The following is a 15,774-nucleotide window of genomic DNA, read 5'->3' on the forward strand; positions in this document are numbered from 1 at the left end:
CAGAGTAATACCACCAACATTGTGCTAACTTCCAGAATGGTCATACACAGTAACATCACTGCTGCAACTGCCTGCAACAAAGGAATATGGCTGCCTACTGACAGCCTCGTGAGTTAATGCTCCTTGACAGAACTTCTCCTGCTGAGGACCTCTTGGCATGGCATCCCAGCTGCATAGTGATATCCTCTCTAGGATGCCAGCTGCCTTGCAGTCTAAACTGCCATACTTCTGTCTATTAGTAGATTATGCATGTCTGTTGTTCTTCCTCCTAAATAAAGTCCCCCTTTATAAAGTGCCTTCAAAGTTGAAAGAAGGCATTATTCTATCTTACAGTCCTGGTGTGGCAGAAGTGCTGCCATCCAGGGTTCCATAACTGTCCGGGCGCCCCCTGGCAATGGCCACATCCTCCCATAGGGATGAGCTTCCCAGCTGTGTTCCAGTGGCCCCCAAGCAGACCAGGGCGGCTGTCCTCTCATGGCCCAGGGAAGGTATCGTCTCTCTCGTGAACTGTCCATTTGCCCCCTTCCTGATTTCTTATTCTTTTGCATGTTTGTCACACAAAATGTTTCTGATCATCAAACACATTTAACCATTAGTCAAATATAACACAAGTGCAAAAGAATAAGAAATCAGGAAGGGGGCAAATAGTTTTTCACACCACTGTGTATATATATATATATATATATATATATATAGTAATCTCATTCTCTGTCTTGTCTACTCTTTAACGTTTTCTAATGATCATGGTCAGAAGGCCAGAGCCCATCCTCACGGCAGTTGGAGGGGTACCAGTTCATCGCAGGCCAAACTCATACACTGCCATTAGTCAATGTAACCTGCACATTTTTGAGGTATGGGCAAAAAAAAAAAACAAGAGTGGGTTCAAAAAGATGGACTTCAATGAGTTCCCCTTTGGATCATTGCTTCATATGTCAAATGTTAGCTGATATTATACAAAAAAATAAAAATAAAATCTGGCTTTAACCCGGTCAGCCCCATTGTTTTGGACCCACCAGCGGGACTGAACAATAATGTAAAATGTTTTGAAAACACTGCATAAAATCATGAATGTCCTCATTGCTATAGTTAAAGTAAAGTGGTTTGCCGTTAAAACATTGTGTTCCATTCCCCGATGCCACACTGCAGTGATTTCTTTCTTCCCTCAAAGATGGCACAGGAACGCCTGCCCCAGACCCCCATGACTGATTCAACTGTGTACAACTTGATGGACAGAGACCAGTATCTCCTCACTGAGAGGGGTGTTTCTGATGTCAAATGTCACCACATTCCACTTTGTATGTTTTCCAATTTTTTTGTAAAGGTGATTTTGAATCTTGCAGTTATTACTGTTGTAAGTTGGATACACAGTATAATTTCTTTACCAACTAAATATACTCTGACAGGACGATCTGCCATTCAAAATGATACACAGGCCATGAGATTTCAATAATGGATTATGTATTCTATTGATACTTACATGAAAAAGTAAAAAAAAGAATGGTTTTTTTTTTCCTGGGTTTTCCTCACACATTCACCGACACATTTAATCAGAATATTATTCAAAATTAATTTTTTGGTAGGAACATTACTGAATTTTGCAAGCATGATGAAGTTATAGCCTGTTAAGTCAAAGTAGCAGAAAATGGACCTAAACAAGGCCGAGTTTAAGGGGTTAATAACCTCAGGCTGGCTCATGAGCAGCTGTGATGGATGTGGTTTGTGCAGCTCATGGTCTGTGTCTGCTGTCTGCTTATTTTATCTTCGCTTTACATGCACTTAATCATATTTACTGTATGCCAGTAATTGTAACATGCTCAGTTCAGACATAATGAAGAAAAGGTGAAATCTGCCACCAGAAATGCCTCCCACTGCCTAAGAATGTTACCAAATATTGCATTTTAAACAAAGCCCATACCATTACGGCCATGTTAACAAACTGTTGCCATAAATATAGTAAGACATGTGGGACTTTGTATTGAAATCTCTATTTAAAAACTTGGGTGGAGCGGAACCCAGCAGGAATTGTTCCCTCAGGACGAGATCTGGAAAACCCTGCAGTTTGTGGTCGTGTCATTCCCTGGCGCCACTTGTTAAGTTTTAGTTAATATTAGCCTGCCTTCTTCCTTTTACTATCTCAGAGCACAAGTAAGGCTTTAGAATAAATATCATTCAGAATCCCAGGTGGGGAATCTTGCAGGGGTCGTGCATATTTTGACTCGGCACTCATCAAAGGAGACTTCTCTGGCAACAAATGAAAGGCTTTTTTCCATTTGCAGTAGACCAGGTTGTGTTGGAGTTGGCAGACCTGTGGGAATTGACTGATGTAAATATTTGATCAGCATGAAGGCCATTATAGGATCAGAAATAAACAACGTAACCGTATAGCAGCACTTAGTTGTTGTTGGTAAAGAAAAGAAAATGCAAGCCCCTTCCTTACTTGAACCTGCAGTTGTAGGACGTGGCCTTTGGCTCTTTCCTTTATTAAAGAGGTTCGGTTTCTCCTAGGGCGAGAGCGTGGATAACTTTAATTGGGGTGTGCGACGTCGCTCTCTAGACAGCCTGGACAAGAGTGATTTGCAGCTGCTTGAAGAGGGTCAGCTCTCCGGAAGTATGCCCAGCCTGAACAAAATGAACCACGAAGACTCTGATGAGTCGTCAGAGGAGGAGGCCTTCACCGCCAGCCAGATCCTGTCTCATTCGCAGCTTGTAAGTTCCCCTTTTACTTGTCTCTCCTTTCTTAAAGTGTGTCTGGCTGAATGTGCAGATGTTACTTAACAGATGTTATGAAACAATGCTATGCTGACATGAGAATATGTAACAATTCAAATTAAGGCCTGAAGTGCTCTAATGATGCTCTGGAGAAATAAGATAACTTTCTACTAATCCGTTCATCTGTTTGTGTTAATTCCCTCAAATTAATTATCATTTCATCAAAATTAATAAAATAACTCTTACTGACTTTCTGTATTAAATATATGCTGATTCCTAATTCATGTAAAAAAAAGTACATAAAATTCATTACAGGGTACAGACAGCATGAAATGAGATGGGGAACATAACAAGCATTAGGGGGCCGTCCGTGGTAGAGCCTGCCTGTAAATCCCTTCATGGGTAACAATATTTAATTTTGATATTCTTTTTGTCAATCCTTTCCATCATATACGGTATAAATATCTGAGGTACGGTTAGAAATAAATCTGAAGATATGCCAGCAAAAAGAACAGGAGGTCAGCCGTCACGTCTACAGCACTTTTCCAAATGGCTAGCGCATATACAGTGACCCCCATAATATTTGGGACAAAGACGCATTTTCCTTGATTTTTCCCTTCTGATCCATAGTTTAAAATTACAAATCAAATAATTCAGACATGATCAAAGTGCACATTACTGACTTTTATTTTAGGGTATTTTCATACATTTCAGTCACACCTGCAGAAATGACAACACTTTTTCTACAATGTCCCCCCATTATAGGGCACCATAACGTTTGAGACAATTGCCATGACAGGTGTGTTTCTTGGTTTCATAAGATACCTCAGCCTGCTTCTGCCCTTTGGAGTCTGTAGTTGCCATTGCTCAACATGAGGACAAGAGCTGTGCCAATGAAAGTCAAGGAAGCCATTATGAGGCTGAAAAACAAGAATAAAACTATTAGAGGCATCTGCGAAACCTGAGGATTACCTAAATCACAGGTCTGGAATATCATTAAGAATGCCCTGATAAACTCAGTATTCACAAATGGACTGGTAGGCCAATGAAGACTCCCACTGCTGATGACTAAACAATCCTCACTATCGTAAAGAAAAAGCCCAAACGCCAGTCCAACAGATCAGAAACAGTCTTCAGGAGGCAGAGAGATGACTATCTGCAAAACAGAAATGTAGAGGCCACACTGCAAGATACAAACCAATAGTTAGCCACAAGAACATGATGGCCAGATTACAGTTTGAGAAAAAGGACTTAAAAGAGCCTGCAGAATTCTGGGAGAAGGTCTTGTGGACAGACGAGACAAAGATGAACCTAATCAGCGGGATGGCAAGAGCAGAGTGTGCAGACAAAAAGGGCTGGGCATGTATGGCTGCCACAGGTACTGACACACTTATAGTCTTTGATGGTGGAACTGCTGATGGCAGTGGCACAATGAATTCAGAGGTGTATGGAAACATCGTATCTGTTCAAGTTCCAGTAAATGCCTCCAAACTCATTGAATGGCGCTTCTCCAACAAGAGAATGATCCAACCATACTGCTGAGACAACACTGGAGGTTTTCAAAGCTATAAAATGGAAAATTCTTGAATGGCCAAGTCAGTCACCCTATTTAAATCCAACTGAGCAGGCCTTCCAAATGCTGAAGAGTAAACTTAAGGGGACAAGTCCCTGAAACAAGCAGGAGCTGAAGATGACTGCATTAGGGGCTTGGCAGAACATCACCAGAGAAGATCCTTAGCATCTGGTGATGTCTGTGAATCGCACACTTCAAGCAGGCATTGCATGCAAAGAACTAACTATGACTGCTTTAAAAGACTGGCCATTGCTGTGTCCCAAACTTTTATGGTGTCCTGAAACGGGGCAGGGGGTTGGACCATGTTGGAAAAGTATTGTCATTTTTACATGACATGACCGAAATGTAAGCAAACACATTTAAATGCAAGTTTGCAATGTGCACTTTAGTCACATCTGAATTGTTTGATTTGTAATTTTAAACTGTGGAGCAGAGGTGGTGACTTTGCCCCAAACATTATGAAGGGCACTGTATCTTCTACCACAAATAAGACACACATCACTGTCAAGAATGTGTGCCTATACCGAAACATAGCATATGGCCAAGGATTATTGTTAGGATGAAAAGGATAACCAGAAAATAGCTAACAAAGACAGAGTGAAAGTCAGGCAAGGCAGCAGGTCAAAACTGGGCAACCAGAACTAAGAAGACGAGATATTAATCAGTAGGCATAAGCAAAACGAAGCCAATGCAGAATCACAAGAACACTGGCCTACTTAGAAAAGACGCTAACTACACTAAGGGAACTTTTTGCACATTTTCTCTCCACTGAGGTATAAGGCGTGCTCTGACTGTCACATATTTATAGCATCGTGTTCAACAATCTCGGTCACGTGACACTACTTCTAACCTGTATCGTGGAAATAACACACATATAAAAACATGCTGATTTAACTGTGCCAAGGTTTAAGAGCGAGGATTTATTCAATTTTAGATTTTGTATTGCGCAAGTAGGACCAAATTTGCACCACTCTTAAGATTTTTGAGCCGGATTGGATCATTTTCTTAAATGTAGAGTTCAAGTTCCCATATATATATATATATATATATATATATATATATATATATATATAGGTATATATATAGTTTCATTCATACTTCATTATTGAGAGTTTCAGCATTTATTAAAATAATCTTCATATGGTGTATTTCTACCGCCGACACCCTTGATCACTTTTTCTGATTTCAGATTATTAACCTCTCGCCCTCTGAGGAAACCAGTCATGTGGATTCTCTCTCCACCTCCTTTGAAACCACCTCAGCTGATCCAAACTCCTTAAACACAAGAACTCCTAGCTTTGAAGTGTCTCTTCCCGATGACTCTAATCAGCAGGCAAATGAGGGGTTAAAGGTGACAGAGCTGTGGGAGCATGCGAATAATTTGACATACCAGGCCCGTCTGCTGGCCTGCCTTGCTAACAGTGCTAGGAGAAAGTTCTGAGACAGCCGATGAGCCATATTCATAGGGGGGTGTCTTCTTCAGAATGCAGGGGATGGGGAATCAGATTTGATTTTTGTGGGGATTTTAATTTTTTTTTTTTACTATAGCTGTAAATAAAAGATGGATCTGGGATCTGCTGTAATTACACGAAGGGTCCCTGCTTTGGCACTAACCTGCCTCTCGCTCTTGAGTTATCTCTGTGATTCACTCTTTCTGTTCACTTCTAAAACAAAGCATGGTTTCTTTATAATCCTGGGTGTGTGGGAATATGGCTGATTTGAGACGGGATTGGCTTTTCTAACTCATTTAACTGAACAATGCGCAAAATAATTCAGTGGGCAGATGCATGCTGAAAAATTAATGATGGCTGCGCAGGGAAGCACAAAGGAGTTGTACATATTGTCCTGTGCCTCTGGGCAAACTTTGATAAATTGGCATCATGCAAGCACAACTGTGGGTGCATCAAATTTTTCTCCATGGATTGTTACTGTACTGAGAACAAAGGTCAGTGAACTCCATTAATGTGTTTATCCGTCATTACAGTATAATCATTTTTGGACAAAATTAAAGTTAATGAGGCAGCCTGAAGAATGTACTTGCCTTAGAGACAATGTACTTGTTTATTAGTTTTTATGGTTAACTAAATTGTGTATCTTGTACATTTGTGTTTGAATTGTTAGATGAAGTCACATTTATTTTAGATCTTTATTTTCCTTTACTGACTTTGTATGGTGTGCTGAAAGAATAGTCGTGATTTGCTGTTTCACTCTTGACTATTGCGCTACATTTACAGGCCGAAGTGTCCGTAGAAGAGGAGGACACAAACGTCCAGGAAGATGACTTTTCGCTGTCAGTCAGTGAGCTGCCTCCTGCTTTTGGGAGCAGTGACAGTTTTCCTTTAGACATGACAGAAGCTGAAGGGAAGGCCAGTGGAGAACTTGAACATGCTGTCCTGTCACGGTGAGGAGTTTGCATTTGTGTCATCTTGTTACTATTCCTGATTATCTGATCATGGTGTGGCTAATCCAAAGAATGAGTCTGGAGAATGGAACCCAGGCTACGAGAAACTAATACGGGTGCTTCAACGAGTAAAACTGAATTCCTCCCGAAATCCGGCCACCTTTTATAAATAGCCCACCGAACAAAATTGACAATTCCTCTTTAATGAGTGGGTTAATGAAACCCACTTAAACGTACTGGTTCTTAAATGGTTCTCCACTGGGTTGTGGGGCTCCTTATATAATTACTTGATCAAAATCTGTGCCATTCTGAACATATGAAATTCATTTTTTGGGATTGGAAAGGTTCCTAGTATGTGGACAAACCTTTAACAAACAGTAGACTACCTAACGTAATACTTTGTTATGAGATGTTCACCTTGAGGGTTTATTTCTTCTAAGCAAAAACGTATATGCGAGTATATGGGTTTCTTATATTGGTTACGTTTTTGTGCAGTTACCTTTGTAGTATAATATTCCTGATCATAGTGATCATATCTACAGCTGCCAACAACTGTCCTTGAATGGGTCTCTGGGTGCCTTGGACTGTTACTGAACCCAGTGCTGCCCCGCTTGTTTGGGCTGATTGCATTTTCACTTTTCTGTGTGTGGCCCACGCAGCCACATTTTTGGGGGAAAGACAGCAGTAGGCGTCAGTGAGATGTTGTCTGCCTGGGCACTGAAAGAAGGCTCTTTGCCAACACTGCTTCTCCACCACTGTGTCCCAGAGTTTATACTGATCTTTGGGCATTTAGCTTTCTTGGATGGGTTTGCATCTTTCCACCAGAGTGGTGGCTCTCTGCCTAAGGGATCTATGCTGGTAGCTGGAAGGTTGCTGGTTTGAATCCTGGCAGTGCCAGAAGTGCTACTCTGTTGAGCCATTGGGCAAGGCCCCAAAATAGAGGCACTGTACAAATATCTGACCCTGCGCTCTGACCCCAAAAAGTTCCTAATGCAAGAAACTGTATATGGCAAATAAAGTGAATTATCGTTATTATTACTATTATCATCATTAGGCTTTGGTACAATAGGTCTCCTCGTCTTAGTTTCGACTTGTTTCTGGTTTTGATTACATGTCATCTCCTGGTCCACTTCCAGCCTTTGGGCAGAATAAACGTGGCCCGAGTTTGTGTATGCAGCAAGAGTCCTCTTTCAAATAATGAAACCGTTGGCATTTCACCAGTCTGTTATCACTTATTCAGGGTTATTTATGTCAGTTAGAGACTTACAATTCTATATTTGAGGATTCTGTTTCTCTTATATATATATATATATATATATATATATATATATATATATATATATATATATATATATATATATATATATACAGTATCTGTCCTATGTAAGTGTGCATTATTTATTTTTTGCCTACAATTTATTCATTATTATTTGTACTAAATTTTAATTAGTATTTCTTTGCATGTAACTACCTCTTTGACATCTTGTAAACCTACAGCGTTTGTATGCAAATGTGCTCTAGAAATAAATGCTCTTGTTGTTGGATCTAAATAAATAAATGTTCTTTATGGAACCTTCTTGTGAATGGTTCTTTTGAAAACCAAAAATGGTTCCCCTGTGGCTTCACTCTAAGCATCCACTTTGGCACCTGTATTTTTAAGACTGCAATAGTATAAGTTGTTTCTATATATAAATATGTTGTGGCAATTAGCAGCCGGAAAAAAAAATTAGAATCGTTTTTAAGATCCATCACTTAGCTGTTGTCTAATTTAGCAATTCTCCATAAACATTTAAGAAGGTATACTTTTGCATTTCTTTTTTTGTATTATTGAGTGTTTAAATCTTTATTAATCTCTGTCCACATCAAATCTGAAGTCAGATTCTCAATTTATTTATTTTTTTATTTTGTCAGTTTTAGGGACGAGGAGAGAGATGAGTTACAGGAGGCCCGAACGTCACTGCCGCCATCGCCGTTCTTCTCCGCTATCCTGGCAGCCTTCCAGCCTGCGGTGTGTGATGACGCAGAAGAAGCCTGGCGCAATCACATCAATCAGCTCGTGTCCGATTCTGATGGCTCGTGTGCCGTCTACACCTTCCACGTATTCTCATCACTGTTTCAGGTATGTGATCGTGTAATGGCTGCCGTTATCAGTATCACGTACAGCGCTCTGCCTCCGTCAGAATCCAAGATCATATAAACCCAGCGGTCTAGTGACACAGAGGCCGGTGGACTGTACACTCATTGTGCCATATCGTGAATTGTCATGATTTTTGTACATTTGCCTTATTTATAATTATGAATTATTATTTGGCTATCTGTAATAAAATGACTTTTTGTATTCATAAAATATATGGGGCATTTTAATTGCCCATCATGTCTGAAAGGAACAGATATGCAAATATACAGTTAGGATTAGCTGGATTGCACAGGATAGGGAGCAAATTACATAGGAAAAAAGGCAAATTAACAGATAAAAAAGACAGATGTCTTTTATTTTTAAAGCAATAGAAAAAAAATACAAATGTTTCATAGCTGTAGAATTCCCACTGCTGTGCTTTTGTGAATGCTGAACAACAGGGATGAAAGCATTAAGTAAGATAATTTAGAAATAAATTGTGAAACCAGTTGAAACAAAAACCTGCAGCCACAGGGGGTCCCCAGGACTGAGCTTGAGACCCTCTGTGGTAACACAATGAAATGTGAGAATGTCTAAAGAGGATGGCAAAAACGTAAACACTAATCCTTCGATCGCTTACAGGAGGTTTTGACCCATTTGTGTATTTCACTTTGCAGAACATTCAAAACAAATTCTGCTCGCTCACCTGCGATGCTGCTAGTTATCTGGGAGACGGCCTTCGCGGAATAGGAACCCAGTTTGTGAGGTCCTCTCAGATGTTGGCCTCCTGCTCAGACTGCCCAACTCTGTTTGTGGATGCTGAAACAGTAAGTTTTCCAGGCTCACTGCAGTCACTGACCCTTGTGGTCATACATCAGTGTGTTGTATTATAGTGTGAAGTAAACAGGACTACATTTAGTGTTTTCTGGCGCCCCTTTGGGAAGTCACAAATCAAAGGTGGTCCAGTAATGGCTGCTTCATTCCTAGACGTCTTTTGGGAGCTGTGGGGTGTGGTGCTCTTCCTCGTTTTAGTTTCTCCCTTATGTGCCTCAAGCCTCTCTGTGAGGCCCTCAAAAGAAAACAACACAATTTGTGTTCCTCGAATGATTTGTATTGTTTAATATATGGCCGCCTTTTGGAGCGTTGTTGAGGTTCTCAGAATATAAATGTATTTGTGAAACTTACTACAGATACACATCTGTCAAATTCATTTGACAACAGGGTTTGAGCTTTTGCAGATTCTAATATGAAAATTGCTAATTGACTGAGAAATGCTAGCTGTGATTATTAACAAACAAACATTATTGTATTAGGTGTTTTAGAGGTACAGTCCTTTCTTTTAGATTTGGAGCACTGGCAGGTTAAGCGATCCCCTCAGGATCACACAGTGAGTTAAAGGTGGAGAATAAAATGACAGGCTTGAAGTTTATAATCCAACTCATCATCGAAAATGGCTGCCAAATTCATATCATAATTTTGAATATGATCGAGTGCATATCACAGCTTCCATGTTTGTAATTGAATTGAACATTTTAGAGCTCTCCTTTCAGCTTTGTGCTCCTCCAGGCACTGCCACACAAGTTAACTTGGCATCACTTGTTGGGTTATCATGGAGTTTTGGCTTAATATCGCAGCTTTATAGCACCCCACGTGTATAGTCTTATCAGCACGTGGACAGCAGCTTTTAAGCAATGAGACCTTCTAGCTTAGCATAAACAGACCAAACAGTTAAGTGACCTCTGTGCCAATCACCAAAGCAACTGCCCACTCAGTGCGCTGCTACTGATGGAAAACGTCTTTTCCTCAACTGCCATCCCCTGTAGGAATACGGCAATCGCCTACACCAGGTGCTCTCGTCACTATACCTCAAATATATTATTATAAGGATTCCTGTGTTCGTTATTTTGGTTCACCAACACTATAGTTACTATTTATTGCATTGCTAGGTATCTGTTTTATAGGGCCCCACATATACAGCTGTACCTGTATGTGGACAGCTCTCACCAACTATGGAAAGACCTAAAATGTCACATCTTTCAAATTTTCAGCTAATTGAGAAAATGCTGTCGCTCCTATAATTAACGATCTCTAGATTTCATTTTTCCTGAGCTTCACATACACAATATTGTATACTGCCATTTAAACCATGCAGTTGCAGCATTTAAATCATGTTATCGTAATCCAACGATTTCATTGGAAGGTGGTCTTTCCTCACTGGTCAGTGGAGTTGCTAGTTTTTTATTGTGCAGTATGTAAAATACGGTGCACATACTAGCTTCTTCCATCGTGCCATGACCGGAATGAAGACACATTTGGCCATCACCACTACCTTATAACATCAGGAAAGACCTAGTAACTCCAAAAACTCAGTTTTGAAATAAATGGCAGTTTTTCCATTGCAGGTGAGAGCTGAATCAAGCAAAGAGATCTCCTAGCTGTGCACAGGCAGACCAAAAAAGTAAGCTTACCCCATGCCAATCACCAAAGCAGGTGCCCGCTCACCACGCTGTTTCTATTGAAGACGTCTCTTGTGGGAATATGGCAATGACCCTCACCAGGTGCTCTTAACAATATAGCTTAGCCCAATAAAACAGTATAAAATCTGTATTATTATAAAGCAAAATGAACAAAAACACAGTAAAACCAATGTTAGCAAAAGTAGGAAATATATTTGAAAAGAGACTTTAAAGGTTAAGAAATATGTTTGAAAAAGAATCTAATTAAAAATACTTATGCAGAATATTAAGGTGATGAAAGATGAGTCTTTTCAAGTCAGAGTTGCTCCAGATTGGTGTTCGGTCCACAGACGTCCTTGGCAGTTTCTTTAGGCTCTTCTCCTTCTCGGCTCTCCTTGCTTTTCTCTCTTCTCTCCTGCTCTGCTCTGCTTTCCACACCCCAAACGTAAAGGCAAAGTAGCAATAATTACAAGAATAATCAAGAAGAGTTTGTGTTTCTCAAAGAAGTTTGTCCATTCGTATCCTAATTGCCCGAGTCTAATCAATGAACAATCTGTTTAAGATTGTAAAAGAATGAATTAAAAGATGTAAGGTTCAAGTCAATAAAGATACAGAATTGAAAATCCGTCTATAGCAGTCTTTAAAAATATACACAAGTGTGATTAGGCCGAGATTAAAGAGTTCAGACTTTAAAAGATCGACGAGACTCTGTTTAAATTAACGTCACAAGGTGCGGGTTTTCTAATTGCTGGCTCTTTACTCTGGTGCCCTTAATGCTGGCAGATTAATTGGTGTTCGCTCCCACAGTTCACACTTTGAGTTCTTTTTTTTTTTTATTTAATATATATTGATTGAAGGATCATTCAGTATTGTGAGTTTTGAACATTAACATCTTCCTATGGCTTGTTTTTTATATTCATACACTTGTACAGTCTGTTTGCCTGGATAGCTCCCTCTGACGATGAAAAAACAGGCAGTTCAGGGTCCTGGAGGGCAAAGTTTATACCAGCAGCATTGGGCGCAAGATGAAATCCAAACCTGAGACGGGCAGCAGCCCATCACAGGGCACACGCACACACACTCACACTCACACTCACACTCACACATACACATTCAGGTTAGAATGGATAAATGAGAGTACCGGGACAAACACTCCCACATGCATGAGGAGGAACTCGGGAAGGTACCAGGCAGGAATAATAGGTGGTGCTGCTTAATAACCCTCTAAATATTTTTTACATTTTACTAGAGTAAAGATATTTTTTAAGCAGTGGGGCATTTAATATTGCTAAGTAAGATGCTGTATGCTTTACTCTTTTTTTGTAACCAATTATTTTTGCTGTTAATCTTTCCAGCTTTTATCCTATGGCCTTTTAGAAAAGATGAAGTTTAGTGTCTTGGAACTGCAAGAATACTTAGACACGTACAACAACAGGAAAGAAGCTGCAATTTCAGTAAGTAGACGCCATATTACTGCTGTTTTCTTTTTCTAGCACATTTGCAGTCTCCTCAGATGGAAAGAGATCAGGGACTGAGCTTAGTGGAAATAGCAGAAAGGGAATATCGGGGTTTGGTTCTTTTCTGTGATCGATACCTAAAGTTACAGTTTAATATTTCTCAAACACAATGGTCTGTGTTTAAGTGTGTTCTACTGCTAGCACTCTTAAAATAAATTAAATTGTTGTAAACCTTTGTTGTTGTTTTTTTTACCTCAAACAATTTGCTATCTGCGATGAAGCTCTTGTGTTTTTGATAGTCACAATCCAGCAGCAAGGCAGGAAAGAGCCCTGGATAAAGAGGCAGAAAGTGTAGCGCCTTCAAAAACTGTGGAATAATAAACCAGAGAAACTCTTCAACCAGCAAAGAAGTCAAAATTAAATGTGCAACCATTCAATAAAAGGGCAGCATGGTGGCACAGTGGTAGCACTGCTGCCACGCTGTAAGGAGACCAGGCTTTGCATCCTTCATGGATTTTGCCTGTTCTCCCCGTGTCTGCGTGGGTTTCCTCCGGGTACTCCAAGTTATTTGGATTGGCGACACTAAATTGGTCCTAGTATGTTCGTGCGCGTGTGTACGTGGGTGTGTGTGAGTGTGTGATCACCCTGTGATGGCCTGTCCAGGGTTTATATCTGCCTTGTGCTCTATGCTAGCTGGGATAGGCTCCAGCACCCCCATGCAACTGTGTTTGGGACAAAGCAGTTTAGCAAAGAACTGACTGACAAGTTTACCTTCGCATTCATTTTACCAGGTGAAGTCCAAGTTAAAGAACTTAATTTAAAATTTTGACTTTAAATTGACTAAAAAAAATATAACAAGTGAAAGTAGGGCATTTGTGAGTCATGTTGCGTCTGCTAAGCCAATTGATGTACAATAAATATATAACATGGGGGGCAAAGTGGCACGGTGGTTTGCGCTGCTGCCAGACAGGCTCTCCATTCTGTAACCTGTCATTGTCAGTGAGGAGTATGCCCCTTTCCTTCTTTGTTTGGGTGGGTTTTCCCCCCGGGTACTCCAGTTGCTGTATAATCCTCTTTCCCAAAGATATGCTTGTTAGGTTTTGCATTGGCTGGGCGTGAGTGAGCTGCCCACTCTCCTATCTAGGGTTGTATCCTGCCTTGCTGTCAGTGCTTCTGGGATGGGCTCCATCACCTCACAACCCAGAATTGGAATCAAAGGGTCTGAGGACGTTATGTGCATCTTTAAAATCACTTCTGTATGTCTACATGTGTGCACTAGAGGGTACCACAGTGATTCATATGAACATGGGTTCAAATTACAGCCTGGTGACTGGCGCCCTATCATGCCGTGCACCCTGTGACGTTAGAGTTATTCTGCAGCTCCTCATAACCCTGTCTTCTTAGGATGTGATTAATTGAGAACTTGTAGATGACAGCATCTCAGATTGTACATTTCCAAGTGCCTGCAGTTCTGGCCATCTTGTAATGCAATTCTGAGCCTGAAGTGAACTTTTCATTTGTTTACTAGACGCAGTCCTTACGGCTTCATACTTGAGGTGTTGCTGTCACAGAATCTGACAGCATTTGATACGTAACCATGTGCTCAAGATTTTAAATCTTTGGATACTTTGTTTTTTTTTTTTTCTTTCTTAAAAAAATCTCAAAAGTGTTGTAAATTAGCAACGCAGAGGGTTTCCTTGTAAAAAAGTAAGAAGTTGTGTCATATTTCTTTTGCCATTAAACTTACACAATGATATCTTCCTGTATGTTAAACAGTGGCTTAAAAACTGTAAGGCGACATTTCCAAAAGGTCCAGTGGACGGAGTGATCACCTGTCAGCCGGGGGACTCTTTGGAGAAGGTAGGCCCAATTTTATATTTGAGTGACCCTGGATTGTCTAAGGGGGTTTTTATAAAAGGAAATGACATTATTGGGTGGGGTGCCTGGGTCACTGCTGCTTCTTCACAGCTCCAGAGCTGTGGGTTTCCTTCAGTGATGCAGATTCGTAGAAGGTTTATGTTTGGTTAATCTTAACAAAGGACTAAGACTCGGAGGCCATGCTTCTGAGGAATGGATATATGAACTTTTAATTGCACCTGGAATACTAAATGAACAATTGGTAGACTTTGATTGAATTGTAAAAGTACACGATTGATGGTTAAGTCACCACCAGATCACTCGATGATGAGGAGCAAGTGGCGTAGCCTGGCAGTGCTCCACTTTAAAAATATATAAAAAATGTAACTGTATGAAATACCTTTAAGTTACAGCTACTGTGCCAAAGCATTTCATAAAACATAACCTGTTTGAATTTGACATTTTGCTTTCATTACTAAATGTCAAGTGCTCGGTGGTGCCAGTGATTTGAGGTGACGCAGTAAACATGAGTGCAGCCAGCTTGCCCCCCAAAGTCAAAGGGAAGCGTCGCATGGGGCTTTGATAGGCTGGGCTGTAACAGGAGGCACAACGTAATGTGACATAAACGCATATCGAGAATTGGGACAAGACATCGAAACCTGGAGCACCAGAAACAATTCATGAACAAATCTCTCATTGTACATTTTGAGGTGCTGCAGCAGAAGTGGTGGAATAAAATGGCATGGCTACTTCTGAAGGGCTAATCATTATCACTAATCTATTACTTAATACATATATTGTCTTGTTAAAATATTTATATATGGAAAAAACAGCTGTGGATGCTGGCAAAGCAAAGAATTCAAATGAATTCTGTAGGCAGATATGGAGTTAAGTAGCCAAATGTACACGGGATGAAGTTAACAAACAAGAAGAGTTCATTCCATCCGCCAAGATTACTTGCTTGAATAAAACAAAACTAATGTGTACCTTAATTAACAATCATTTTATTAATTTCAAATCTTAAGTTAGGGTAAAAACAAAACCCATCTGTAATTCTAGCTGCTTGTGTTCCATTGCGCCTGGCGGCCATCATTCACAGTTGAAGGTTACTGGCTCAGTGTGTAAATAAAATGTATTACTGTTTTGATTATTGTTAGTACATGTACGTATTTCAAGAGGTCTGCACCTCCATTCTAACTGCAACT

At 40.2% G+C, this 15,774-nt stretch overlaps 1 protein-coding gene across 11 annotated transcripts in view; it reads left to right on the forward strand.

Moving 5' to 3' along the window:
* The window catches only part of LOC120523983 (protein furry homolog), a 468,780-nt gene that overhangs the window by 433,955 nt on the left and 19,051 nt on the right, over nt 1-15,774 (forward strand). For 9 of the 11 annotated variants that reach the window (XR_005632732.1, XM_039745747.1, XM_039745738.1 and 6 more), the window contains 7 exons: nt 2,506-2,706; nt 5,472-5,633; nt 6,517-6,683; nt 8,595-8,802; nt 9,477-9,626; nt 12,611-12,709; nt 14,489-14,572. Coding sequence is in view for 10 of the 11 variants with exons in the window: in XM_039745747.1 (XP_039601681.1) it covers nt 2,506-2,706; nt 5,472-5,633; nt 6,517-6,683; nt 8,595-8,802; nt 9,477-9,626; nt 12,611-12,709; nt 14,489-14,572 (1,071 nt within the window). In the remaining variant the exon portion in view is untranslated. The remainder of the gene's footprint in view (nt 1-2,505; nt 2,707-5,471; nt 5,634-6,516; nt 6,684-8,594; nt 8,803-9,476; nt 9,627-12,610; nt 12,710-14,488; nt 14,573-15,774) is intronic. The other 2 variants (XM_039745741.1, XM_039745746.1) reach the window with 2 other exon arrangements.

This window comes from Polypterus senegalus, chromosome 2, assembly GCF_016835505.1.
Source record: "Polypterus senegalus isolate Bchr_013 chromosome 2, ASM1683550v1, whole genome shotgun sequence".
Lineage (NCBI taxonomy): Eukaryota > Metazoa > Chordata > Cladistia > Polypteriformes > Polypteridae > Polypterus > Polypterus senegalus.